Genomic DNA, 26,223 nt, shown 5'->3' on the forward strand with positions numbered 1-26,223 from the left:
GCGACGGCGGCGCTTGACGGCGGCGGCGGCGGCACTTGGCGGCGGCGGCGGGGCCGGTGGCGGCGGCTCGGCCATGCTGCTCACCGTGTTCTGCCTGCGCCGCGACCGCAGCGAGCTCACCTTCTCCCTTCAGGTGGACGCTGACTTCGAACTGCAAAACTTCCGGGCTCTTTGCGAGCTGGAATCCGGCATCCCGGCGGCCGAGAGCCAGGTCAGGCCCTGCCCGCCCACGGGCCCCCCCTGAGCACCGGGGGAGGGCCTGGTCGTTACCCACCCCCTACCCCCGGGGTTGGGGTCCTCTGGGCTCTGGTCCTCTGTGTCCCCCCCGGGGCCTCCGCCCCGCTGGATCCCGGGGTTTGGGGGTTATTATTTGGGGGGGGGGGGGTGTCCCTCCCCGACCTTTCGGTTTTGGGGGAGAAACGTGTCTCTTTTTCCTCAAAATCCTCCCCTTCCCCTCAGGAGAGGGCTCGGGGTCCCCGGTGACTCGGTGTCTTACCGGGGTCCTTCCGGGAAAGGCTCCGTCTCCTCCCGCGGTGGAGCTGAAAGGCGGGGGGGGGGGGGAATGGGGTTTTATTGAGTTTTCAGAGGAATTTGGTGTTTAACCAGCAAAGGATTTAGAGCGAGAGAAATGGGAACCGGAGAGCGGGGAAGGTGGCGGCCTGGAGTCTCCTCAAACCCGAGGGCACGAGGCTGAAACGTTCAGGAAAGGGTTTATTTATCATATCAAATTCCTGCCCTTGTCTGGGGCAGAAAGGGCAGATCGAGGCTGTTTCCTCCCATTTTTTTCCTTACAGGTGCGGGGACCAACCAGCACACCCGCCCGGTGTCCCCGAGCAAAGATCCCCCCCCCGGCCCGAATTCAGGGCTTGCTTGTGGCGAGCGTGCGGAAACACGAGGCAGGCTGCGGTGTGGGGGTGGCTCTCATCCGTCTGTCTGTCTGCGTGGGGTTTACTCACAGTTTTGCGTTCAGTCCTGCTTGGTTTTTTGTGATTTCTACCCGTTTATTGGCAGGGCGCCGCGTTGCTGGACAGGGTGATGCCAGCTCCTTTTCTCGGCGTGCTGGTCGCGCCCGGCAGAGTTTGGGGAGTTTTGTGGCGATGGCTTTTGCTTTCGGAGCCTTTTCTGAGTCTAAATTAATACAGTATTTTTCCACTCAAGCAAATATTAGTCAGTGATGGAAAAACAGCTGAACCAGCAGCCCCTGAGGTGAACGTCTTCCCTCACCAAGCAGGTTCCCGACACTTCACCCGCGGCGTTTTGCTTTGCCTCTGCCTTTGGCGAGCCTTTTATTTTGGGATGAGAGGTTGGTTTTGAGGGGGAAGCCATCTCCAAAGCAGGGGTAGAAAATCAAGGTGAGATGGATTTTCCTTTAGGAGAAAAACTCTTGATATTTGGTAGGTAGAAAGCGAGAAACCACTTCATATAAAGGTTCCCATCTGCTGCGCTCCAGCAAACCCCCTGTGTGTGTGTCTCACAGCCACCAGTGAGGCACCCAAACTCGCAGCCGGTAACGGGGACAACGTCTATGTGTGGGACTCCGCGGGCGCGCAGTGGCTTCGATAACTGTGGGCACGTGGAGCGTAAACTCCTCGTCGTCAGCTTTGTCCCCCTTGCGTTGGGGTAACCCGCCAGCGCTGGGTCTGGTTTAGGATAATGAGGGGTCGTGGACTTTTTTTGCTTATGTTTTACCAGGAGTTCCTTCGCTTTGAGTTTTTGCTCTGCCACAATTAAAAACTGCTGCAGAGTTTTGCAATTATATTGGCCGCAGGTAGCGGGGATCAGCGCTGTGCTTCTTGTAGCCACCTCTGCTTCCCTTCTGCTCACCCATCTGCCATTTATGCATCATCTCGCTTCCTTTTTTTTAATGTTTTCTAGCAACCTGTTTATTGTTCTTTTTCCCTCCTGTTTCTGCCCAGCGTTTGTGAAGTGTTTTGAGGACCTTCAGTGGGGAGAAAGTTGTAAAAATACAAGTTATCGGTGAAGCAGCTTGTTGTGTAGAAGAATTTTGCGTGCTCAAACCATCCTCCACAAACAGGCAGAATTACATTGACCAAACTTGGTGGTTTACTCCCATTTTTCCATAACCGAGGCGCACGTTGCCTTAAAGGTGTCCTGTTGGCATAAAAAAGAGGATGAATTTAACAGTAAGGATTGTGCAGGGCGGAGTAAACCACAGCTGTGTGTGGAGGAGGGTTAATCCCAGTCTTATTCTCTGCTGTTTTGTGAGTTTAATTCCGGGTGCTGCAGTTTGGGATGGAGGCGAGCAGGGGGCTGTGAGGTTTCTGAGGGATGGCTGCGGTCGCAAGGCGGGGAGGGCGGCGTGAGATAACGGGGAGGGCCGCTGGCAGGCTGCGGTGATAAGAGGAGCTGGGCGAGGCGAGGGGAAATAATGCAGCTTGTGGTTTCTTCCACGCGTTGAGGCGGTGGCTTTTCTGGAGAGGGGACGGGGAGGCGCTCGGCAGAACCACGTTCACCTGGCAGCGCCGTTAATTTCCTTCGTTTCTCTTTCTTTACACGCTGTGTGTCTCCTGTCCTTGCTGTGCACAGGAGGATTTAATGGGTTCTGGGTTTGAATGGATTTATGGTTGCGGGTGGTATCTAGCGCTTGTGATTGGGGCTCTTTGCTCCAGAAGGAGGTTTGACCCTGTGGCATCATGCAGGATCCAACCATCGTGCAGCCTGCGTCCCTGCCCAGGTCACCTCCAGAAGAGCCCGTGTCCGGTACCTGGCCAGCCTACAAGCTCACCTACTAAAATATGCTACAAACCAGATAATCAAAATACAGCAAAATTAAATCAGTTTGTTTTACCAGCAGAGCGGAGTGGGTCAAAAGCACATCAAGCCGTGCTGCTAATGGATGTAGAGTGAGTGCCGGGCGCTTAATTCATTGCGTGAGGTGTTAAGGCTGAACGCTCATAAATCCAATCCCAGCAAGATGACAGAGGTAAAACCTCACTTAAACTGATTAACTTGTCTCTTCCAGAGTGTCTGCGCAGAGAAACTGCCTTTTAAGATTTGCGCGTGCAGCTCGGATTTATTCCAAGCTTGCTTTCTCTGAGTCAGGCCGGGCGGGACGCGTCCGGTAACGTGAGAGGATGCACTGGGACTCTGCCCATCACATGCTGACCTTAATTATGCCAATCATGTCTTGCAAAACATGGGAGTAGAGGCTGCACACCTTAATATAGCTTGCAAACGGACCCGTGTTTGCTTTGGAAGGGACCCAGTCTGGTGCAATAACGCCGGGGCTGTTAAGCGTGTCATTAATGAGAAGGTAGGAAGCTCGTGCTTGTTCCTAATCGTGTGTTTCTCTAATTGTGATGGCTCTGGTTGCCTTCATACGTGGCTCTTAGTATTTTTGCTTTTTCTGTCTTGTCTTTGGCATCGCCTCTGATGGTGGATCTCCGCTTAGAGTGCGTTAGTGGGGTTCTGTGTAATATTTCTGAGTTGTTTCAGTAAAGCAGTGAAAGTCTGTAGCATCTCCCAGACCTTAAGGCACGTAGTAATTGGGTTTTTCTGGATCTTCTTGTTGGATCTGCTGCTTGGCGATAGCGTCAGGTAGAGCCGTAGCCCATCCAGGCAAGGACTGCGAAAGGTTCTCCCACGCAGCTTTGCCAGTCCCAACCTGCGGCAAACCTGTTGTTGCTGAACCGGCCTTTTCCAGACTCGGAGGGACGTGGTCTTGCTAAACGAGGTGGTAAACGTGAAATCTGATCGTGTGCCCAACGGGTTTAGGCTGAGTTTTCCAGGGCTTCTTGCTTTGGACTCCTGCCAGGGGTAGGAGGCTGTTGAACCGATCTGCCCACTCTCGTTGTGCTCCGATGAAGGCACAGAAACCTTAATGTTTAGCAGATACCGTTTCTGGGAACTTTCGTTCCCATAAAGCACTTCTTTCTTTATTTTATTTCTTTTTGCTTCCCTGTAATTCAGGACATCTGTAGGTATGACCGATCTAATGTTAACAGAAGTGTTCCCATGGTGATTATTCATTTTTATCTCGATATGTTTTTACGTTTAATCTGCTGACCCTTTGTTAAGTCAGATTATTGTAATAGAAGGTGATGTGGCTTTGTGTTTTATAGTCAAAAGAAGTTAATTCCCCACCATGGACTGACTTCAGTCTTGGGAGTGGTGTCTTTGGGTGCTGAAACTTCGAGTCTGGATAGAGTTACATCACTGAAGTAAACTGGAAATTGCTGAGCTAATCATTGAGGTCCCTATCAAACTGGTTGTTCTGGGGAACCGTTGTTGTGGGAAAAGGCAGAGATCGTAGATACTGGACTGGATCATCCATGGATCAATCCTGATCGATGCTGCCTGCGTATGCAGTCAGTCCTTGGTCAGGAGGTGCTGACTTGGGGGGAGATAATGCTGAGGATGACGGCCAGGACTTGTAGAGATTGGCTTTGGGAAACGCGTGGCAAACAGCCCTGGTGCAAGGCTTGCTTTCCTTTAATAATCTTGGCCTCTAATTAAGAGACCAGCCCTTCTCCGAGAGGCCGGGTTTCCAGAAACCATTGCTGGGTTTCGATGAGACCAACTCTGTGTCGTTGTCCAGCCACTCACTTGTTGAGGTCTTTCGGTGCCTGAGGTAGAGGTGCTTTGGCAGGGCCTGTGGTGAGAATCACACCCCTTCCCTTCTGAAGCTTGCGATGGGTCCAGAGGATTTACTGGAACGCTTTTCCTAACAAAATACAAATAAAAAATTGAGATGTTGTCTGCTTTGTCACGTGCGGTGTTTTCCATTGCACTCTCTCCGTGAACAGATAGTCTATGCGGAGCGGCCTCTGACCGACAACAACAGATCGTTGGCCTCCTATGGCTTGAAAGACGGGGACGTGGTGATTTTGCGACAGAAAGAGACTGTGGAGCCGCGGCCCTCCATCCACTTCCCAGGTGAGGAAGGATTTGTGTTAACTTTTGCTCTGAGCGTGCAGAGATCCCTGTGTTTATCAAACACCAGCTCCGTCTCCTGTCAGTCTCCTTTAGTACCTCGCTAGGCAAAACACTGAGGAAGGAGAGTGGCTGGGGATGAGGCAGGGGGCTCTGAAAATTGGCTAAAGGGCTCGTTATTTAATATTTTTTTTTAATTCTAAGAAAGCAAATACCATTTTACTGTTCTTCTGGGCAAATACAGAGAAGGCGAGGAAGGTAACTGGGTCAGAACAGTTTCGGTAAAGGCACGTGGATTTTCATATGGCCACTGGTTCCCTTCCCACTCGCTGTAATGGCACAATAATACGCGGCCTCAGACACATCAAAAGGCCGTTGCGACGCGCGCTCCGAATCTGCGCTGTGACAAACACGGAGAAGCTGCATCTTGACAAACCCAATCACACAATCCTGTGTTCACACGAAAGACTCCTTCGATAACGTCTTGAGTGGAGCCCTGCTCCTCTGTCCTGCCTTCTGCAGCGAGTCCTGGCAAATCCCCGTCATAATATATCGCTGGAAAAGAAGGTGCAGCTGGCTGAGAAAGGCGTGGGAGCATTGCTTGAGGTCCTCCTGCCTCAGCTGGAGGATGGGTACCTGCAATGCAGGTCTGTAGAAATGTTACTTTTCTTTTTTTTTTTTTTCCCCTTGCCTTTTTTTAATCCGAGAGATTCAGAAGTGCCTTAGAGATGCTAAGCCTTGCGACTGAGCCTTGGGTTTAGCCTTGCGATCCCTCCGTGTGTTATTCACATTTGTGAAGCTGGAAATAACTAGACTGCGATTCAGTAAGTGTGTTTCAGGGGATTAAAAATGGGCCAGATAGAAGGCTAGACCAGTTACATAAATAGGTGCAAGCATTCCTAACCCAGTAACCTGAGCACGCGGCCGCGCTTCCGACACGAATTGCTGCTCACAGAATCCGGTCTAATGGTGTAGCATTAAGAGCAGCTCATCCTTCCTGTGGTTTTTCCACTGCTTTTTTTTCAAGCAGAATCATAAACATGAAGCACCGACACATCTGACTTCTTTTCCCTCAAGGTCTGCCGAGGATAGACTTCAGCAGCATCGCGGTTCCTGGCACATCCACTCAGCAGCACCAACCGCCAGCTCAACGTCTTCGCCCGTCGCCTCCCGATGCGCCTTCGTTCCCTCAGGGTTTGGACAACCCGGCGCTGCTACGGGACATGTTGCTCGCGAATCCCCACGAGCTCTCCCTGCTGAAGGAGCGCAATCCGCCCTTGGCGGAGGCATTGCTCAGTGGAGACCTCGGTAAGTTGGGTTTTTAAGCTGTGGGAGGTGGTTTTAAATCTGTTTGAGCTCAGTTCTAAGGAAAAGCCGCCACAGGTTTTTAACTAGCTGGGACGTTCGCTGCCAGCTCATTGATGTTGCTGATAAAAGGTGCCGGTTGGGGGTACTCAAGGCAGAGTTCCTCTCCTTCTAACAAGACTGTTTCTGGCAAGTAGAACATATTTCTCCTGCTTGGCTTCTTTAATATCCTCTGTCCCCCACTTTAGAATATCAGATGCACAAATAAGTCGAGTTTCTGTGAAGACAAGTGGCTCAGCTCCTGATTTTGACGCTAAGACTCTCCACATGCATGTTTTCCAGTAACGATGTTGTGTTTGCTGCATCCCAGAGCCCACCGAGACCTCAGTAGAGAGCAGCATGCTATAAAACCAACTCTGTCCGTAATGGTTAGCTGCTGTGGAAGTGGTCGTCAGGGAGAGGAGAAGGAACAAGTAGGAGCTTTTTAGGGAGCTTTTCCAATAGGAATAGTCATAAATGTTTTTGTTCATCTTGAAAGTGTTCACGTATTTTGGGCCCAGCTGAAGCCTCGTACCGTGTCCTTCACTTCCCCTGCAGGTAAGTAGCTGATGTGGGCACCTCATTCTTCATGTGCTGAAAGCTTTGAACTCTAGTGTGCTTTCAGTATGAAAACAGAGTGGTGTTTTGGGCGTCAGAAGATGTGCTTCTAAACCTCTGCAAGATGTTTAGTTAGGAAATAAATCCTGTTGAGTTTGGGGAAACGAATGAAGAGGAGGAGCTGCTAACAGGAGACTTTTTTCTGCTTTCAAGGTTACATCCTAGTGATTTCTCTCAATCAAAGGAAGCTAGAAAGGGACTTGCATGGATATTTTCAGCCTATTTATTTTTTTTAATTCTGACTTGAGCTCATACCCAGACTTAAAACCGTGTTCTTTGCGCTTTCAAGCCTTTTCACACCTCTTGTGAGCACTGCGTCTGTAGTGCAGAAGTTTTTCCCATCACCTTGAGAAGATGTGCTGCTGTGGGCACAGGGAACGGGACAAGAACGTGCCCAAGACACCCAGAACTGGCTCATCTGCTGATCTGTCTTGTCTTGTGCGCATTAAACTTGGATTCAAGTGTGCATTTTTAGTCCCAAAGCGCCGCAGTGGGCTGTCGGAAGGAAGTGGGGTTTGATCTGGTTGTGCTCTCATCGTTCTGTGCCGCTACTATCGGTATTTGGGCACAGATCCAGTTCAGCTCCGGCTCCGATGCTCAAATATACACATAGATATGTGCCATGTGACTGTGCTGGATGCACCGCAAGCACTTTAGAAGGCACCTGCTCTACAGAAGCCTAATTAAAAAAAAAAAAATAAAAACAAACACGAAAACGTACCCAGTGCCTTCCTGAACATGTAACAGCCTTTGAGCCAGAGAGCTGTTTCATGGGAACTGCATTTCTGGAAGCAAACCCACAACCTTCTGTGTTTACAGAACTTAATTGATTGCCAGGTCCTTTCAGGAACGTACGTGAGCACATCCAAGTCGTAAAAAATAGCCAGAAGCTATCCAAAAAGTGGGGATCTAAAGTCTGTGTCCTCAAAACGTGCGGCTAGACTTGGTGAAGCAGGTGTCCCAGAATCAATCACAGAATCAATCAGGTTGGAAGAGCCCTCTGGGATCATCGAGTCCAACCATTGCCCTGACACCACCATGTCAACTAGACCAGGGCACTAAGTGCCATGTCCAGTCTTTTCTTAAACCCCTCCAGAGATGGTGACTCCACCACCTCCCTGGACAGCCCCTTCCAATGGCTAATGACCCTTGCTGAGAAGAAATGCTTCCTAATGTCCAACCTGAACCTCCCCTGGCGAAACTTGAGGCTGTGTCCTCTTGTCCTATCGCTGGTTGCCTGGGAGAAGAGGCTGACTCCCACTGCGCTACAACCTCCCTTCAGGTAGTTGTAGACTGCACTAAGGTCACCTCTGAGCCTCCTCTTCTCCAGCTAAACACCCCCAGCTCCCTCAGCCGTTCCTCGGAGGTCAGACCCTCCAGACCCTTCCCCAGCTTGGTCGCCCTCCTCTGCACTCGCTCCAACACCTCAACATCTTTCTTGAAGTGCGGGGCCCAGAACTGGACACAGGATTCAAGGTGCGGCCTCACCAGTGCCGAGTACAGAGGGACGATCCCTTCCCCAGACCGGCTGGCTACACTAGTCCTGATAGAGGCCAGGATGCCATTGGCCTTCTTGGCCACCTGGGCACACTGCTAAAGAGGTCCACCTAGGACCTCTTGATTTCAGTGGTAAGCATTCAGCTTTAGGGATTACAATGCCTCTGCCTCTGCCTGTGTTGCTTGGGTTTAAATAAGTTTTGTTGTTAGCCTTTTTATGTCCTACAATTTTGGGTTTGCTCTTCGCTGGATCTCCAGGCTGTTGCTTTAGTGGGGATCGCTGAGTATAAAACGTGATAGATTTTGCAAGCTCTTCTTGTAGCTGGGCCATCTTACTGAGCGCTCTGAAATCTCGCTTCTGTCTCTGTCTGAAGCTTTTTCAAAATACACGTGCACTCAAGCTTCTCGTTTGAATTGTGCAAGTTCTGTAGTCCTGGTCTCTGCTTCGGGTCTCATTTACCTGCTGGTTTTGCAGCTGGGTTTTTTGGAGTATTGCATAGGCAGTTCTTGCTGCAATAGAAGAATCAATTCCTGGTTTAATGGCAGCTCTTTGTTTTAAATATTGTCGTCTTCATGGTTTTTTTCCATTTTTCTTCCATGTAAAAATGTGTGCGTAAGGAAATTGAGTTTGATCCTGCTGAGTTTGGGTAGCAGGCATGAGGAGAAGGAGCTCTGTCCAGTTGCTTTTTGTCTCAGCAGGTTCCCAAGTTTTCCACCGATTCTTTGCGGTCCATCCGTGCTGCTTTCAGATGAAGCCTTTTGTACCTGTGCTGCTGAGTCTACCCCTGAGTGCATGCTGGCATAAAAAGAAGAGTTTCCTGTGCCAGAACTTGATTTGCAAGAGTAATTTCCAGTAAAAAGCATTTATATATCTCCTTGTTACTGCAGAGAAATTCACCAGGGTGTTGCTGGAGCAACAGCAGGACCGAGCCCGGCGGGAGCAAGAGAGGATCCGACTCTATTCAGCTGACCCTTTTGATCTCGAGGCACAGGCCAAGATAGAAGAAGACATAAGGTAGCAAACCAAAGTTGCTTGCAGGCTTTGGAGGTCTTCATGGCGCTTTTTTCCACAGGATGCTGCCAGCCATGGCGCTTTTTCCTTGGAGGATGCGAGGAGTGTGTTTAGACCCTGCAGGGCGATGCTCTGAGCCACCTTTGCACGTGGGAAGGTTGGGAATCGGGACGCGTAGGCACACCCCATCCTTTGGATGTATCTAGTTGAGCACAGATCATGAGGTGCCAGCACCGCTGTCCATGTGTGTGATGGCCCAGAGCTGTCTAAGCTGGTCCACTCCAAAACAAGAGCACTTGTGGGAAGCGCTTAGCCAAGATCCTCTTGAGAGGTGGCACTTGGGTGTCTCAGGCACGTGTTGAACCGGAGAGCTGGGCCTGTGTTCCTCTCTAAGCTGAGCTCTCCGCACAGCAGCGTGGTGACATTTCTCCCTGCTGCCTTCAAGATCCGGATTTGTGTACTGCTAATTGTTTTGTCTCTCTGGCTAATTCCAGACTCTGAACATCACTGCTGTCAGAAGAGATGTTCTGTAGAAATATGTTCTGCTCATGAGCACTCACTCCCTCTTGCTGTCTTCCAAATGTAATTGCATTGGGCTGAGGCTTGATTTCTCAAACTGAGTGATAAATCCTTGAGTCAGAACACGGCTGATGGTTTTTTCCCCAATAAAGAAATGTCTTTGTGATACAGGCTCATAGCTGGTCAGAACCAAAATTCATTTGTGATAAGAGTCATTCCTGCGTTACGACTGACAAGGTGTTGGTGCCAGATAAATGCTTAGCTTAGCAATGCAGAAAAATACACATTTGTAGATAGCAAAACATTGCTTGGAGGCACAGGAACGCTTTCCTTCTTCCATAGATGAGGGGACAGATAAAGGTGATGTGCCCAAGGCTGTGCAGCTGTTAGGGAGCAGTTTGGGCATCTAGCAGTCCCCAGATTTCACACCCCACTTAGTTTCTCTGTACTCCTGGCTTAATTAGATGTGCTCTGCCCAGGATTGATTGGAAGCTATTGCAAGCTACAGATGTTTTTTGAGATACGTCTCTGCTCTTCAAGAGTATCTTAGGTGGAGAGAGCGTCAAGCGCAGAGAAAACAGAATAATGGATTTGACAAGAAAATAAACTGAGGATTCCCCGCTGTATATCCAATTTAAGCTTAAATAGTAAAAGACAGGACAATATGTGGCTGTCTTCATGAGGATACGAAGGGGGACAGACTGGCAGTAGGGTGCTTTAGCTCCCAAGCAAGCCAGGTCTTGGATGCCGTTAGCTGTTTTCCGTCCCCACCAAGAAATCACGTCTACCCATCTCGTCGTGGGAAGGCTACCACAGTACAGAGGATGGGTAAGAGAGGAGCTTGGGGTTTTTCCCCTTCCCCTACTGAGGAGGAAAAATTAAATGGCATCAAAATTGGAAGCCCTTTTCCCTTTTTGGTGGATAAAGCTATTTCAGATGCAGTTGCTACAGATACGCATCACTTCCAAGATTACTGTAGGGGCCGTGATGGGCTTCTTGAAGAGCGTTTCTTCTGTAGGCTTGAATTTGCCCCAAGGGCTTGTGCTCATGGTGGCGTTCTCGCTGCAATTTTGCTCGCCTCCCTCCCTCCCTACCTGTGCCTGGAAAAGGAAAGATCCCAGTGAAACGTTGGAGGATTTTAATATTCAGCTGCCGTGTGGGATTCCAGCATTGTAGCTACTGGCAACATCTTCATCGTGTGCCCTGGGCACTTTGTTTTAGAGTGACTAATAAATACACAGGTTTTTCCCTCACAAATTCTTCAGGTTAAGTCTCTGGTGACAGCTTTCTGTTGCAAACAGAAGGTCATCTGGTGCTGGAGTGTGAGTTAGGGAAGGTGTTGGAAGGAGCAGTATTCGTGGCTGCTGGGGAGGGACTTGGTGTCTCTGGATTAAGCCAAGATCATTACTAGCAATCCTCGTGCTAGGAAGCCTACGGTTAGCTAACGAAGCAGTCTTTGCTGTGGTATAATATGCTGTTTGTAAGGTGAGCTGCAGCGGGTGGGATTACCAGATCTGTTTGCAATCGGGGGGATGCTCATAAGGTTCGGCTGACGGAAGGTCTGATTTTTCTCTCTCTTCTCTGTTAAATTCAGGCAACAAAACATTGAAGAAAATATGACAATAGCAATGGAAGAGGCCCCCGAGAGTTTTGGCCAAGTGGTGATGCTGTATATTAACTGCAAAGTCAATGGACATCCAGTGAAAGCCTTTGTTGACTCAGGTGAATTGCCCCCATTTTCATATTTTTCTCCACGCTCTCCTTTCCCTCACTGAGGGAGACAATAAATGTTCCAGAAGTTTTCCCCAAAAATCCCAGAATAAAGCACTGTATTACAAGATTTTGAAGCCCTTCATTAAAACCTAAGAGCAGCATGGGCATTAAGGCGAACAGAGCAAATTGTTGAGAGAAGCAGCGCACGTGAGTCCTTGAACACCCCAGATCAAAGCTCCTGTGAGAATTTCTGGGGCTCCGAAGCCAGAAGAGTCACTGCCACATGTGTGTCTTATCTCATTTTACAGATGGGGGGATTTCACATGCCTTTAATGCAGTGCTTCCCATCCACAGCCTTAAAGGGAAAGTCCTCAGGGTTATTCCAGCTCTACAGTAATACGTAGTTTGTACTGTCAGTGCTGATCTGTGCATATACAGTCAGTTCAACGCAGTGGGATTCACAGGAAGCCCTTTATGCCCTGGTGCAGTTGCTGATGCAAGCGGGTTGGTTTCCCGGCTGCTGAGTACAAGATCTTAAGCCCTTCCAGGAGAGAATTTTAATTTGTGATGAGCTGTCAGGATTTAACAGGATTTTTTTTTTTTTTTTTTTTTTGTTGCTGGTAGGTGCCCAGATGACCATCATGAGCCAAGCTTGTGCTGAAAGGTGCAACATAATGAGGCTGGTAGATCAGCGGTGGGCCGGCATTGCGAAAGGTGTAGGGACGCAGAAAATAATTGGCAGAGTGCACTTAGGTGAGTACTAGCATTCTTCTTGGGGCAGCTTTAGCAGCAGTTTGACTGGATTTCCCCCAATCTTGACACCAAGGTTTAATGCTATAATCGTGAGAAACTCACCCAGAGTAAAATAAAAGCGCGTACGCAATATGTTCATTTGTCTCGGGCACAGTAGTCTGGTTTCCAACTCATTTAATGCTTCTTTAATGGAATTACCTTCACACTTTTAGGTGAGGGAGTCCTCAGCTCAGCGGATGTGTTCACTCTGGGTGCAAAGAACGGGGCTGATGTGAAATAGCAGGAGCTTTCCTGTTTGGGGTGGGAGCATCGGGCAGTATGAGCTGCTCAGGAAGGGTTCCAGTACAGCGGAGTGTTTCGTGTTCCTTTGGGAAGAGGAGGCTGGCTGTGCTCTTGTGCAGGTTTTCTGGATGAGAGAAGACTGTCCTTATTGTCTGAAAAATCACTTCTTCTGGTTTTTTCTTTTTAGACTTGTGCTCTAACGAGCTCTATGCAGCTCCTTTAGCGTGAAGGGTTAGATAAGCAGTACTTAAGGCTCTAGAGCAGGTCAGCTTTTAAAATAATGAACTACCTGACACCTAGACAGGCCTGATAGTCCCTGGGGCTTGCACAAGACTAGATTTTCTGCAACCAAATCAGTACGTCAGAGCTCTGGTTTCATGTGCACACCTTTCCCAGGAGATGGAAGAGCAGAAAGTAGATCTGTTGCGCTGTGGCATTGCAAGGTGGTAACTCCTCTCCCTTGCGTTTCAGCTCAGGTCCAGATTGAAGGGGATTTCCTGGCATGCTCCTTCTCGATCCTTGAAGAGCAGCCCATGGACATGCTTTTAGGACTGGATATGCTGAAGAGGCATCAGGTATCTTTTGAAACCGTTACGGGCCCTTCCAAGTTAAGGGCGAAGCACAACGTAAATGCCGTGCCTGTGAATTTATTTGGATTTTTCTGGGGAGAGTTGGTAGTAAATTATCTTCCAGCCAGTTATGAAAGAAGTACATACACTCCATACATTATGGATAGCTGTAGGGTGTCTGGCTGCTCCCTGAAGTTTTTTGCTCTCATCAAAGATGCTCAGAGCTTTCCAACTGAATGATTTATTACCAATCAAGTCATACGGAGCCCTTTGCTTTTAGCTGGTGCTCTTGGCCCACTTTGCTTAGTTCCCATTGGAAATGGATTGTTTAACCTTGTTTCTTCTCCTTCTCCGGGAACCGCCTGGCTCTTACGCAGGCCCCTGATGTCTCGATGCTCTTTCACAGTGTTCGATTGATCTCAAGAAGAATGTCCTAGTGATCGGCACGACTGGCTCGCAGACCACGTTCCTCCCGGAGGGCGAGCTCCCCGAGTGTGCCCGGCTGGCTTACGGGGCCGGGCGGGAAGACGTGCGGCCAGAGGAGATTGCAGACCAGGAACTAGCAGAAGCAATACAGAAGTCCGTAGAGGAAGCAGGTACCAGGAGGAGCCCACTTGAAATATTAATCTGCATCGTTTTCTTGCTGTGTATCAGGATGTCTGTCAGCAGTCCCCCTCCTCAGCTCCTAGGAGATACAGTCTAATGCAGCATCAGCAAGTAAATGATGGAGAGAAAGGGGCTTTATTCTTGCTCGTGGCTTCTAACTGCGCTTCTCTCTTCCTTTCTGTACAGCCAAATCTGTCTGCATGAAGGCATTCAGGGGTGCTTGCTGTTTAATTTTGCTGTCCTTGCAGCTTCCTATCTGCTCTGGTTTCTTGGCCTTCTCTAAATGCTTGTCTCTGGCACTCATTCACCTGGGTCGAGTTGTAGTGCCTAGTCAGGGACGTGGTTCAGTTGTGTGATATTTTAGCAGCTTCATGCAAGGACAGCTTTGTGGAGGCTTCCGCAAATCCTGTTCTTAATAGCTGCAGCATATAAAAATAGAGGAGCTGTAGCAGTAACTACAAATCTCTGGAGAAAAGTTCATGACAATTTTTAGAAATAGTACTATTTCAGCATTTTTTCCTTAAAATGGTGCTTGTGCCCTCAGAAGGTGAATTGCTTCTCTTACTGAAGATTGCCGCTGCTCCAAATTTCAAAAGCAGCAGCTGAATTCACATCCTAATGTATATCATCAGCCTTAAATGTGATCGGCAAAGAGAATTGTCACCCTCCCCATAGTTTTGTTCCCTGTGCCTCTGGAATCCGTAAGCTGCACCAGTGCAGACTGGCTGGGCCACAGAAGATTTTGGTAGCCACAAAACTTAGTGAGGATGCCAAAATAGCTGAAAGCTGAGCGACGAGCTAAACTGTCTGAAACTCAGATTTTCTGTTTAACTCCTCCCTTAACCTCAGCATATGCTTTTGCCTAAAGAAAAGCTTTATTATTTTTTCCCCACTACTACAGTGAAGCCGTGAATACCTCACAAAGTGTATTCCTTGGGCCTTTTCCAAAACTTTTAAAGATAACATTTTATATGCAAGTGTTTTATAGAGACTTATGAGTTTTACTGCTAATTTTTCCTCTGAAAGCATGCAGTAAAATTCTGCTTCCCACACACATGCAAAACTCTTTGCCGGGTCATGTTTAAGCTGATAAAGTTGATTTCTTCAACATTTTTATTGCTAATTTTTTAAGGCTTTAGCATGCTCATATTTAAAATTGAAGTGCAATAACCAGATTTAACCATATATATATATATATTTATAACCCGTTGTGATGTAGTGATGTTTTCTTTAACACTTCCCAATTGCTGCTTGATATTCCAAAGAGTAAGCGGTGACTTTCTTGCAAATAAGGAAGTTGTTTACATTAAGGGGAGCACAGGACTGCACTTACTGGTCCCTTTGACCAATTTTCTTCCACTCTAAGAATATACATTTTCCAGAGATGTAAAAACCTCGAGAGAAAGGCCTGGTTTTAATGAATCAGCAAGAAATGGTTTACATGTTTGACTTACAAATTTGAATGCTGATTAACTTAAGTTGCAGCAAGTAGAGAGAAACACAAACAGAGATTTCACCTTGCCCCTGTCAGGTTTTGACATAGCTAAAGGTCGGACTTGGGAGCTTGGGCTCATGTCCCTTCACGTAACCTGGCAGAGCAAATGTGCAGATGTAAATATTAGTTCTTTTCCTGTTAAAACTTTGAGCCTGATGAAGCCTGGGTTGGTTTTTGCAATATCTCTGCATTTCAGACGAGACTTTGCAGACATCATAGTTGGTTGGACTTAGTTCTCTGCTGAAAGGGTCAAATACAAAGCAAAACTCAGCCCAAAATATATGAGTCTGTATAATAAAAGCCTTTTAGTCGAGTGCTTTAAAGTGAAAAGTGCCTAAAATGACTTAAATCAAAGCTGCCTGGGTACCAATAGAGTTCTAAAGACCACGTGGCTTTGTTCAGACTAATCAGCAGTCCACTGTTTTCCATTGATGCTGTGCCCTAGAGGAATGTAAAAGATTTATGAGCATAGGAAATAATTTTGTGTATTCACCTAATGCTTGTAGAACACCCGTGCGCAAAACTAAGGTAGGTCTTGTTCAGATTGACTGTGTGCAAGTCTTAGCCATATTACAAGCCTCTGGCTCACAGGCTCTATTCTAAGATATCAAGAATATTAATGTATACCCTCTTCCTCTCTTCCAAAACTATTAGCTGCTGCTAGATGGTACCAGGAAAACCAAGTGAAAGAACAGGAAACTGGAGAGGGAGAGAACATAATGCAGGACCAAGGAAGCTCAGTTCCCCACAAGGCCTGTGTTATTTCATAACAGCTTGAATTTTTGCTGCCTTCTGGTAGACAGGACAACAGAAATCGCTGCATACATCTGTAGGCTATTAAAGTTCTCATTTTGAATGCACCTGGATTATTCTGGAGCTTTATTTAATCCCCCAAAGCCCACTTTGGCAAGCCTCATGATTTCTGTCAGCTGACTTGCTGGTGTGTCAGGCAGCTGAGGTGGTAGTGGAGTCCTGGTAGGTTTTACTGTGATGTAGATCCTCCACATCTGCTTCATTTATGTCTGCGAGCTTGCTCTTTTCTGCCAGTGTTTTCCCTCCCACCACCATCAGTAACAATTCTGTGATTATGGAGGATTTATAAAACTGGCAGCAAAACTACAGTTGCTTTAGGAGGAAGCGTGTTCAGGTCGCTTACCCCATGTACAGCCTCGATGCAAGAAAGGCACTGCCACCACGTACGCGACCCAGGCTCTTCCTAATAGAGAGAGGAATTTATCCCTGATGGTGCACTTTGTGGAGAAGAGTTTGTTCTGGGTGTTAGCTGGATTGATATCCTTGATGGGGCTGGGATTCAGCTCCTGTGGGTACCCCAGAAGGAGGATGAAGAGGGTCTCGGAAGGATGATGCTGAGGGGTGCTTGGCAGAACACCAGCTACTTCTGCTGTCTAAATGACTGCAAACCCCTGATGTGTTTGATCAGACCCCTATTACCGATCCAGTGAGTCAACAGACAGTTCTGCTTCCTCTCTAAAGGGTTGGCTTGGGAGCAGAGAGCATGAACGTAATCCTACCGCGTAGAAACAGAAACAGATCCCTCCGGTTTTCATCCGTATCCTGTGTCACACTCCTCTTTGCCACCCTTACGAAAGATGAGCAGCCTGAAAACCTGCAGGATAATCCTGGCTTTTTAATACTGCAGCGTCGCCAAGTTGTTGTCGCTGCATTAAGACCAGATGTGCAGCCAACAGAAGGGATTGCCCTGCGCAACGGCTGCTGTATTTTATACCGAAGTGTATTGATCAGAGGTGCGGTGTCGCAGCGTGCAGTGCACCAGTTTTATTTAACAGAAAATAAAAGAAACAAGTAGCTGAGGTGAAAAAGGCGGATTTCTTCCGTGGTGTGGAACTTGAAAGGAAATCCTGGCTGCACACGTGAGCATGGTTAGCTGTCCCCCAGGACACCCGTAAAAAGAGAAAGACTTAAGGTAAAACAGTGGTATATGTTTAAGACCCCTGAGTTTGGAGACCTCTGGGAAGGGAAAGGGAACTAATGCAACAAATCACACAGCACAAAATCTGGATCGCCGTTTGGATATCTGACGCTGAACAGAGCAGGGCTTTAATGGCAGAACAGGCGCTGTTATAGCAAAGGTCATGTTAGTGATTGAACGAGAGCATGAGAGCTGATTCATTAGCAAGATTAGACTATTAGCAAGATAAGTGAACTTCTTTAATCTGTCCTGATAATGAGACCCAGTGTTTGGTGCTACTGATAGAGATCTGCAACTCAGCCGTTCTCTGTGTTGGAGAAGGAAACAGCGAGCTGGGTTTGACTTCTGGCTGTCCCTTCCTTTGCTTTGCTCTTCCCTGCCTCGGGCAGCAATTCCTTTTGAGGATTTCTGCCTTTCACCCCAAGATCTTTACACTTCCCATTTGCAGCAGGCTGGTGTTTGCTCGCCTTCTCTTGCCTGTGATGGCACCAGCCGTGCCAATGCAATAGCTGCTGGGAGCACAGTGTGGGAATTGTGGTGCCATCTCAATTCTCATTCCCCTTAAACGTGGCTCCTGAGTGTCTTCAGCCGTACGGAGAACAAACCAGTACGGTGCTAGACATGTGCCTTGTGCTGCATATGTTTTTATCAAGAGCATATCACCCATGGACCACTCTGCAGCATAGACAGTACAGAGCAGCCTTTAAATTGTTCTCCAGCAGTTATTTTTGACTTGACGTAACGAATTTCCCAGGCAGAACTCCTTCTGGAAGGCAGTGAACATGAGGAGCTCCTGCTGCTCACGCTGTCTCGATGGACAGTCGGGAGGGGAGCCGCGAGGTCGCAGGACTATAACCGTGCATGTGGTGTGCTCTGAATGCTAACACAAGTTTGGTGTGTTTGTTTCCTAATCCAAACAGAACGTCAGAAGCCTTGATGCATGTAGTGTGTGTTTACTGCAGCTGGAGTGGGCCACAGACCAGGTATTTATAGCCATCAGTATATAAGTTTTCACTACTACAGTGAAAACAGTGGTTCTCGTGCGTCCTAACTACTTCTTTCTTTCTGCCTTCTGTTAGAGAATAGTGACAAAGAAACTACCTCACTGGAAATGCCCTCATTACCAGCTTCTGATGGGTTTCAAAATCCAGTCCAGTCTTCAGGACTAAATTCCAAGATCTGTAATCCCACAAATCAATTACTTGATCGTTCTGTCTCTGCCCCTGCTTCAATTTGCTCATCCAAATCTAGCCTCGCAGAGCCCATTGATCCTGGAGCCGTCAAGTCTTTCGAGTCTTCAACTGAATGCCAGAAAACCCCAGAAAAAGAACATCCTGTCTTATTACAGCATCTTTCCGATAACGCTTCCTTGGCAAATAACGACCCCTCTCCCCAGACAGGGGAGGTAACCTGTTGCAATCCAGCTTGCCTTTCACAGAAGACACTCAAAGAAACATTTATTGCTGACAGTCTAAAGGAATGTAACGCTAAAGAACAAGACCATGGGCAGGAACATCCTTTGGAAGTGACAAAAGAAAATAGTTTGGCTGACACTGCTGCTAATCAAGGGCAAAATAAAGATCTATGTCTGTCTTCAGAGCAAGAGCAAAAGCATGAGCTTCCCATAGACCATCAGACCTGCAAAGAACCAGAGAAGGAACATCTGGAGAAGCAAACTGAGACAACTGACCCAGAACCTCCTTGCCATGTTGGTGGGGTTGAGAAACCCATTGTGGAAGAAGCCAGCCAGCCAGAAAATCCTCCTACTGAAATGAGAGGAGATGGACAGGAGAAAGCAGGCCTTTCCTGTGCGAAAGGGAGTATCCAAACGTCAGCCTCCTGTAGCTGTATGCAGACGGAAGCCTTCATGGAAGTAGATGTGGTTGAGCAGTCTGTAGCTGAAGCGCACAGCTCAGCACGCGAGCGGAAGCGGCAGGCTGAGAACAGAAGTGTATCTGACCAGAACTTGGATGCCTTTTCCATGGAGGTGGAGTTGCTGAAGTCTGCATCCTCCTTGAGTGATCCTCTTTCAACCGGTGATGTCCAGCAGTCTAAAAGCGCTAGTGAAATTCCTGCAAGGTATAATGAGTTGTCTAATTTGGCAGCTGAAGACAGCTCTTCCCCCTCCGGCATCCATCAGCTGGACACGGATCCAGGAAGACCTTCAGAAGAGCCATGTTTCTCTCTAGCATCAGCCCTGAAAGAGCTGCACGAACTCTTGATTATCAGTCGGAAAGGAGAATGTAAAATCCTTGCCTCTGAAGAAGTCTGTCAGCTGGAAATGGTTCACAAAGAGCCAGCAGCCCAACAGAAGGGGCTTTCTGACGATGAGCAGAAAGGCTCAGATCCAGTCAGCCAGGAACAGGGTTGTTCCTTCTCTGAGGTGAGGTCTGAAGGTGGAAGAGCAGAGGGGAAACAGCCTCGTGATTCTGGGTCTGTCAGTCACCTGCAGTCAGCTCTCAGAGAAGGTGCTTTAGAGAGTCAGAAGTTTTCAGGTAAGAGTGATTTGGTCATGGTGAATTCTGCATCGACATCTGACCAGCAACAGAGCTCTGAGCAGGCGGAGGTTTTGGCAGAAGGTTATCAGAGTCCGACTTCGGAGCAAAACGCATCCGTTTCCTCTACACCTGCTTTGGATGAAGGTGCACCTCAAGATACTCCAAGCCTGTTCACAGGAGCACCTCGGAGAAGCAGCAGTTCTGCTCCTGAAGGTCCGTGGCTGTTGGATGGGTGTGAGGAACCACTGCTGAGCCCACCAGCAGTGGTGGGCTCTACTGGACTTACCTCGGGTGCTTCTCCACCACCCGCTTTCCCTGCGGCTGATGTTGATCGGATCCTCAGCGCTGGTTTTACCACGCGGGAAGCTCTTGAGGCTTTGGAACAAGCGGATGGAAACGCAGATCTTGCTCTTCTCATTTTGCTAGCCAAGAGTATCGTCGTTCCTACGTAACTACGGAAGAGGCAGCTGACGGGGGTGTCTTTTCTTTTAAAGGATGTATCTAAATCATACACCATCATGTACAAGCAGAATGTTGAGCCAGATTTTTTAATTATTTGCAGCCAAAGTAACTCGTCTCTTCTGTTTCACTCATTAGATTTGGCCTTTTAAACGAAAGAAAACGTCCTAGCATTGTGTGGACAGGATAGCTTTTAATTATGCATACTGGATTAAAATTAATGTTTTTATTTAAACGTACAATTTTAGAATAAGCTCCAACGTTACGAATAAAAAGCAGAAGCCATTAAGATCACCGCCCTGTCCAGCGCAAAGCAGATTGTGAAGTGAATTGACTGCGCGTGCGTGTGCACGGGACAGGAGGTGCACGCCGCAGTCGGTACGGCGCGGACACGAGACGGCGCTTGTCCAAACGGACTCTGTGGATTTGTTTTAGCTCTCCTGCGCTTTGTAACCCAATGTCCATCTCGTGACACAGATGAAACTATTACGGCAGCTACTAAAGGTATGTAGGTGCCCACAGACGTGTAACACTTTGCAAGAGGGGTGGAGGGGGTTTTGGGAAGCGCGTGCGCTTTTTTGTGTGTGCACGGGGAAGGCTGATGCCTATTTTTGCCAAACCCTTTTATGCTCTTGGGCCAGTGTGTTCAAGTTTACAACGTGGGGATAGAAGAAGGGAAGGGATAGAATTTGGTGCTACCAAAACTTTACGAGATGTTTTAACTTATTTGAAGATGTGCTGGTGTTAATTGTAGGTGGAGGGGGAGGGAAAAGGAGTATTTTACTTTTTTTTTTCTAGCCTTGCCCACATCATGTTTCCCCCATACAAAAAGAACACAGCTCAACCACTTGAAAGCAAAACCTTAACGATGAAACTGTTTAACAAACCAAGCGTGTGTTATAGCTCTTAATCCCCCTCTGCCCCTGGAAGAATGAACTGTTGGAGTGGATGCATTCTCTATGCACCTAGTAGGGATGTGATCAGAAGAATGAAGAAATCTGCTTTGCACTCGTTTTATCTCGATGTTTGGGGATGATCAGCCTCTCAGCTGGGGAAAGGCAAACTGTGGAAAGCCGTAGCGGCTGCTGGGGTACTCGTTTAATACCTCTTGAAGAGCGAGGGCTCCCCAATAGGGTTTATGAAACAAATGCACTGATGTGGCTTCTGCATTACAACCATCGTGGCCTTCTGGGCAGTCCCTGGTGAGCAGCCTGCATGACGAGGACTCACCGAGGCTGTGCTGTAGGAAGCCCTTTCCAGATGCTTTTTTTTTGGGGGGGGGATGAACTACTTTGTGATGCTCTCTAGAGCCCCAAAATGCTGTTGTTGGGGCTGGGGAAGGGGAAGGAAAGCGTGGCTGAAACGTGATACCAAATTTTAAGTAGGAACTTTTACTTAGTCCCACTTGCAAATCTCCAAAGTGGCTTTGTGTCAGGTGTTCACCTTGAACTTTCTGCTTTGAGCTAAACCTGAAGTGATGGGTCAGCAGTGGCTGGAAACACGTTTTTGTTCATGGCTTTCGTTTGTCGTTATCATCGTCTCAGGCCTGCGTTCCTGGTGTTTTGTTTCCCCTCTTGCTTAGCAGATTTGCCTACGTGTGTGCTGGGCCTTTTTCATGCAGGGTGGCATTTAAAAACAACACACATTTGGTTTCATCTGTGAACTTGCAGGAGTTTCTGATGTCCGTGAGTGGTGGTTGTCGGATTTTTCTTAGACGCTTGGGCAGCCAGGAGATCCTTTAGAATAACAAAGAGCTTTAAGGCATTCCTCTGCAGAATGGAGCTTCTGCATGAGCTGTGAAGGTATCGGCTCCGTGCGTGTGTAGGAAGCGGTGCTTGGCAAGCCCTTGCCAGAGCAGCATCGAGTGATTCACATGAGGCTCTGTTCAAAGTGAGTTACTGAGGCAAGACTGCGGCTTTATGATCTTTACCATGCAGGTGGTCAGAGTTAGCCCTGCTGAAGGTTTGTTTTTTAATATTCTCCTTGCAATGAGCACCTCAAAGCAGCAAAAGCCCCTTAGGAAATAAGATAGATCAGACCTATTCCCATCTGTATCTGGTTCGCTCTCAAAAGAACGAAGCTCCCAGCTCGCAGATCCAGAGCATCCTCAGTCTAAACAGCCCCTGCTGCTCCCGATTCACGCCACGGGTCTCGGTGAGGTGGTCCTGGGAGCCAGCCCCCACCCAGTACGCAGATACCAGCTGCGGGTTGGCACCTCTTGGCTGCGCGAGAGCTGAATTTGTGCCCTTAGCCTGCAGGTTCGTGTACTGCCAGCTTCTTGCAGCGTCAGATGTTAGCCACTCAGTGTCACACCCTTTTCATATTTACACTTTTATGGTTTTAGAAGCAATTGCTAATAGGTAGACGAAGTGCTGCTGCTTTGCACCAAACTGGTTAAAGGCTCCAGTTTTATGGCCACGTTTACTTAGGCTGCATAAACCGAATTTATGCTGTAAAAGCTTTAGAGCATCAGCCAACTTGCTTCAATGCTCAGTTTTATTCTTTGTCAAATATAATTTTGGAAATCTGCCCTTCTGCCAAAGGTGTACTGAAGCATTTATCGATAGCGCTAGAATTTCCTGGGTAACTTTCTCTGAACTGCTAGGAACAAAGCCTGACCCCCAACTGATACACTTGTAAAACTATTTTATCAAGTTGGTCCAAGCCTGGTGATTTAAATCTCTTAATTTCAGAGCCTTGCTTTGAGTGAATGGCTGCATGCTGCTAAATTAGAGAGTAATTTTTTTAGGAGCAAGATTTCTGTTGGAGAAAATCTGGGCAGTGGTGAGTATTTAAGGTTAAAATAAAACATAATAGAACATGTATTTAGCGAGCACCATCTAAAAGTTGTCTTTTGTTTTAACATGCATGTGTGTCCTCTCTGCTCTATGCACACATCCTTCGCTCAGCCTTTAGCAATCCCTTAACTAGTCTCTGCTTACCTGGCTCATAAAGTGGGAATATTTCTATTTAAGCAGGAATGGCAAACTGCTACAGCTTGTTGGCTAGAGCAGGGGATAAAGTTAACGCCAAAAGCTGTTCAGGTTTCCAAGGAGCCGTGTACCCTGGCCTAAAATAAGGCTCTTCACTCTCTTCCCCTCCTCATTCATCAGTGCTCCGGTGTACTAATGTCACATCAGCTTAGCAAAATGATTCAGTATGAGAAGTCCATCTATAGAGAATAAAGCAACACTTGGAAGCGGCTTCATAAAAATGCCAGCGCCTGTGGGGGCCCTTGTAGGTGTGTAGAGCTTGTTTCTGGGTGTTTCCTGAAGCCACTGGGGTTGTGTACCTTGCTGTTGGTTTCTGGGATGTGTTCTTTTCCTTAAAGATACTGAAGGAATCTTGCTGAATGCGTGTTTCTGTACATGAGGCGCTGGGTGAGTTCAGAGGTGATGATTAGTGAAATATCAACATCTGAAAGCTGGGCACAGATAATTCTGACAAGAGGAGGAAGTATTCCCTGGTGGTGGTCCCTGGCACGTTTACCTGCTGCTGGACAGAGCTGAGCTACGCTGTGTTATCGTGACAATCTCTGCCTTGTCGCTACGTATATTCAACTTTCTACGTAGACGCTTGGTCTCCAGACTGTTAACCTCGTACCTCCTAGATACGTTCCCTTCTTTCTGTCTTTGTCTCTCCCTCTTGCTGTCTCCTTTCCTCAAAAGTAGCAATATTTAAGTGTACTTGCTGAATGCTTAACTTCCAGATAAGTTTTCTTTAAAACACTATGCCATTTACAACTAAAAGGAGAAACAGATCCTAGAGGTTTCTTCACCAGACTTGGACTTCTTGCCAAACGGCTCCCCAGAACTCTTAATGTGAACTCAAAGAGGAGAAATCAAGAGGTATTTTTGCCTGCCTCTCTCGGAAGTCAGCGTGGGAAATGGGGTCGGTTTCGTGTCCATCATTCCCTTCTGAAGCGTTCAAGAGATTTCTTCCTGCACTGTGTAGACGTAGCTTAGTCCGTGATCCAAATGTGTAGCGGTTTGGATTACTCTTTTGACTGATGCTTTTTAGCTTAAGAGTTTTACAAACTTACTTAAGGAACTTGAGGGAATCAATACTCAGGAATCCTAAAGCTGGTTGCATTTGTGTCATTTACTCTTCTGGGCTGAACACACTGTGGTTGTCCTCACAGGTGGCTGAAGGGAGGAGTGGTTGTGTCATCAGAGAATGGGATGTGGTTCTGCCCAAAGTAATACACACTTGATTCTTTTTTTGATTTTTTTTTTTTTTTAATACTGGGGGACTGTTTATCAACAGAATTGATGTGTAAAAAAAATTTGATATTTAAAAAAAAATGAATAAACACTTTATCATAATGTTGCTTGATTGGTCTGTCTGTATTTCTGAGGTCAGCATCTCTGCGCTCAAATCCTTCTCAGGCTTTTTTTCCAAAGTCAGTAGAATTTCATTGACATAAATGTTGCCATTTTGAACATAACAAGTAGAAATCTGTGGTTAAAATGATTCCAGTTGGCAGGGCCTGAGAACAGGCATGAGAAATTCATGTATTCCCTTTCTACAGCGATGGGCTGTTGAATCCTTCAGGCAGGACTTGGAGGAGCGTTAGAGTACGATACAAAACGTAGCACTTGGCCGCAGCACTGTCTGCTGGAGAAATGAGTGAGGCATTCCTCATGTCTCCCATGTAAACACCTCATTTCCAGCTGGATTAGAAGACAGTTGTCTTTTTTTTTCTTTTTTTCCCCTGGAGCTGGAAGCTGATCTCTTGGGACATCAAAAAATTGGCATTTATATCCCATTTTAAATCTCAGATATCCAGAGAGCAGTCAGCGTTAGCACCAGAGCTGAGACACTCGACAACGCGAAGGGTTATGAATCAGTTGCTGTGACAAAGCACTTCTTGGACCATGGTTTCCTCCTCACGCGTTCAGAGCTCTACATGTGATGCTCATGTCACTATTACAGCTAAGTTATGTCATTAAGGTGGGTATTAATTAGGAGGGCAAAACTACGTTTTGAATTCTGGTCTTGGGGTGGGAGAGGGGAAGGTTTTAATGTGTGGGCCCCCTTCATACATTGGCCAAAACGTTGGTTGTGATTTCTTCTGCTGGGAGATGATTTAAGGACTAAATGCTCTGTTTGAAAACTATTTTGAGCACTTGGTCTTTGTCTGTTCTGCTTTATGAAGATGGTTTTATTTTGGTGCTGTATACAAGTGCAAATGAACCGCAGTTACAGCTGTGTTCACGTTTGGGATCGTCCCGGTCTGTCTGAACTGGGGTGTTAGCGCTTTTAAATCTGCAGCCCCTGAACCAAGAGAGGTTCAGACTCGATGGAATCAATGTAAAGCTTGCTGCAAGTTGGGGCACTTCCCTTGGTTATCTTTTATGGATGCCTTAGGAGTAGGACAAAGGACTCCCCCAGAGGTCTAGAGTTTAAAAATGACAAATTGTTTTTTGAGTAGTCACGTGGGTGCAGAAGCTGCATTAAGAGCAGGAGCCGGATGCAGAGGTGAGCAATTGCATCGTGCTATTTCCTGCACCGGAATAGTTCAGAGAATGGTCAACACAAGAAACGTGACTGAGCCATCACTCATAAATCCTGCAGTGACACTCACGTCGGTCCACTGCCTCGCTTCTCTGCAGCCTCGTGGTTTTAGCACGTGCCTGGTGTTGCTTTGCCAAGTGAACCCCTTTTTGGGTGGGTTTGTCACCAGAATGGGATTGGGAAAATCCTGCTGGGCAGCCTGGCTTTTGATTCACTCCAGCCTTACATCGATTACCTGCTATCCCTCTTCTTTCCTTGGGGGTACACTGGGGGTGGAGGATCCCCTCGGAAGCGTAATCGCTCCACTATGACTCTGACAACCACGCTTACTAATTACAAGGTGCTGTCATGATTGCCAATAAAAGCATTGAGTCACGCAGACAAGGACGCAAGTGGTTGAAATCCCTCACAACAGCAGCTGCCCAAGGAGCGTCTAGTTCTGAGTCCCTTTATTAACAAATGAAAATGGGAAGCGTTTTAAAATCAACACACTTGTG

The 26,223-nt window shown here is 47.4% G+C and overlaps 1 protein-coding gene across 3 annotated transcripts; it reads left to right on the forward strand.

Annotated features, from left to right (window-relative positions):
* The first annotated feature begins 32 nt into the window (after positions 1-32).
* On the forward strand, positions 33-25,038 carry DDI2 (DNA damage inducible 1 homolog 2). Of its 3 annotated transcripts, none has more exons than XR_011049400.1 (10): positions 33-211; positions 4,767-4,896; positions 5,971-6,201; positions 9,241-9,367; positions 11,478-11,605; positions 12,221-12,349; positions 13,103-13,206; positions 13,607-13,796; positions 18,332-20,713; positions 24,991-25,038. XR_011049400.1 is itself a non-coding variant. In XM_068414555.1 (10 exons), the coding sequence occupies exons 1-9, from the start codon at positions 74-76 to the stop codon at positions 18,187-18,189; spliced, it is 1,194 nt and encodes a 397-aa protein (XP_068270656.1). In that variant the 5' UTR covers positions 33-73; the 3' UTR covers positions 18,190-18,235; positions 18,332-18,398. The 3 variants fall into 3 exon arrangements, 2 of the variants coding, with proteins under 2 accessions (XP_068270656.1, XP_068270655.1); XM_068414555.1 differs by lacking the exon at positions 24,991-25,038 and adding an exon at positions 18,173-18,235 and having other exon boundaries at positions 18,332-18,398; XM_068414554.1 differs by lacking the exon at positions 24,991-25,038 and having other exon boundaries at positions 18,332-24,538.
* Positions 25,039-26,223: the final 1,185 nt, after the last annotated feature.

Source organism: Nyctibius grandis, chromosome 17, assembly GCF_013368605.1.
Source record: "Nyctibius grandis isolate bNycGra1 chromosome 17, bNycGra1.pri, whole genome shotgun sequence".
NCBI lineage: Eukaryota > Metazoa > Chordata > Aves > Nyctibiiformes > Nyctibiidae > Nyctibius > Nyctibius grandis.

What these genes read in the sequence shown, in the direction of transcription:
- DDI2 (XM_068414554.1), top strand. Translation starts at nt 74, where the DNA reads ATGCTGCTCACCGTGTTCTGCCTGCGCCGCGACCGCAGCGAGCTCACC. An exon ending in GCCCTCCATCCACTTCCCAG is followed by an intron (nt 4,897 to 5,970) that starts GTGAGGAAGGAT and finishes TTTTCCCTCAAG; the next exon opens with GTCTGCCGAGGATAGACTTC. An exon ending in GAAAGCCTTTGTTGACTCAG is followed by an intron (nt 11,606 to 12,220) that starts GTGAATTGCCCC and finishes TGTTGCTGGTAG; the next exon opens with GTGCCCAGATGACCATCATG.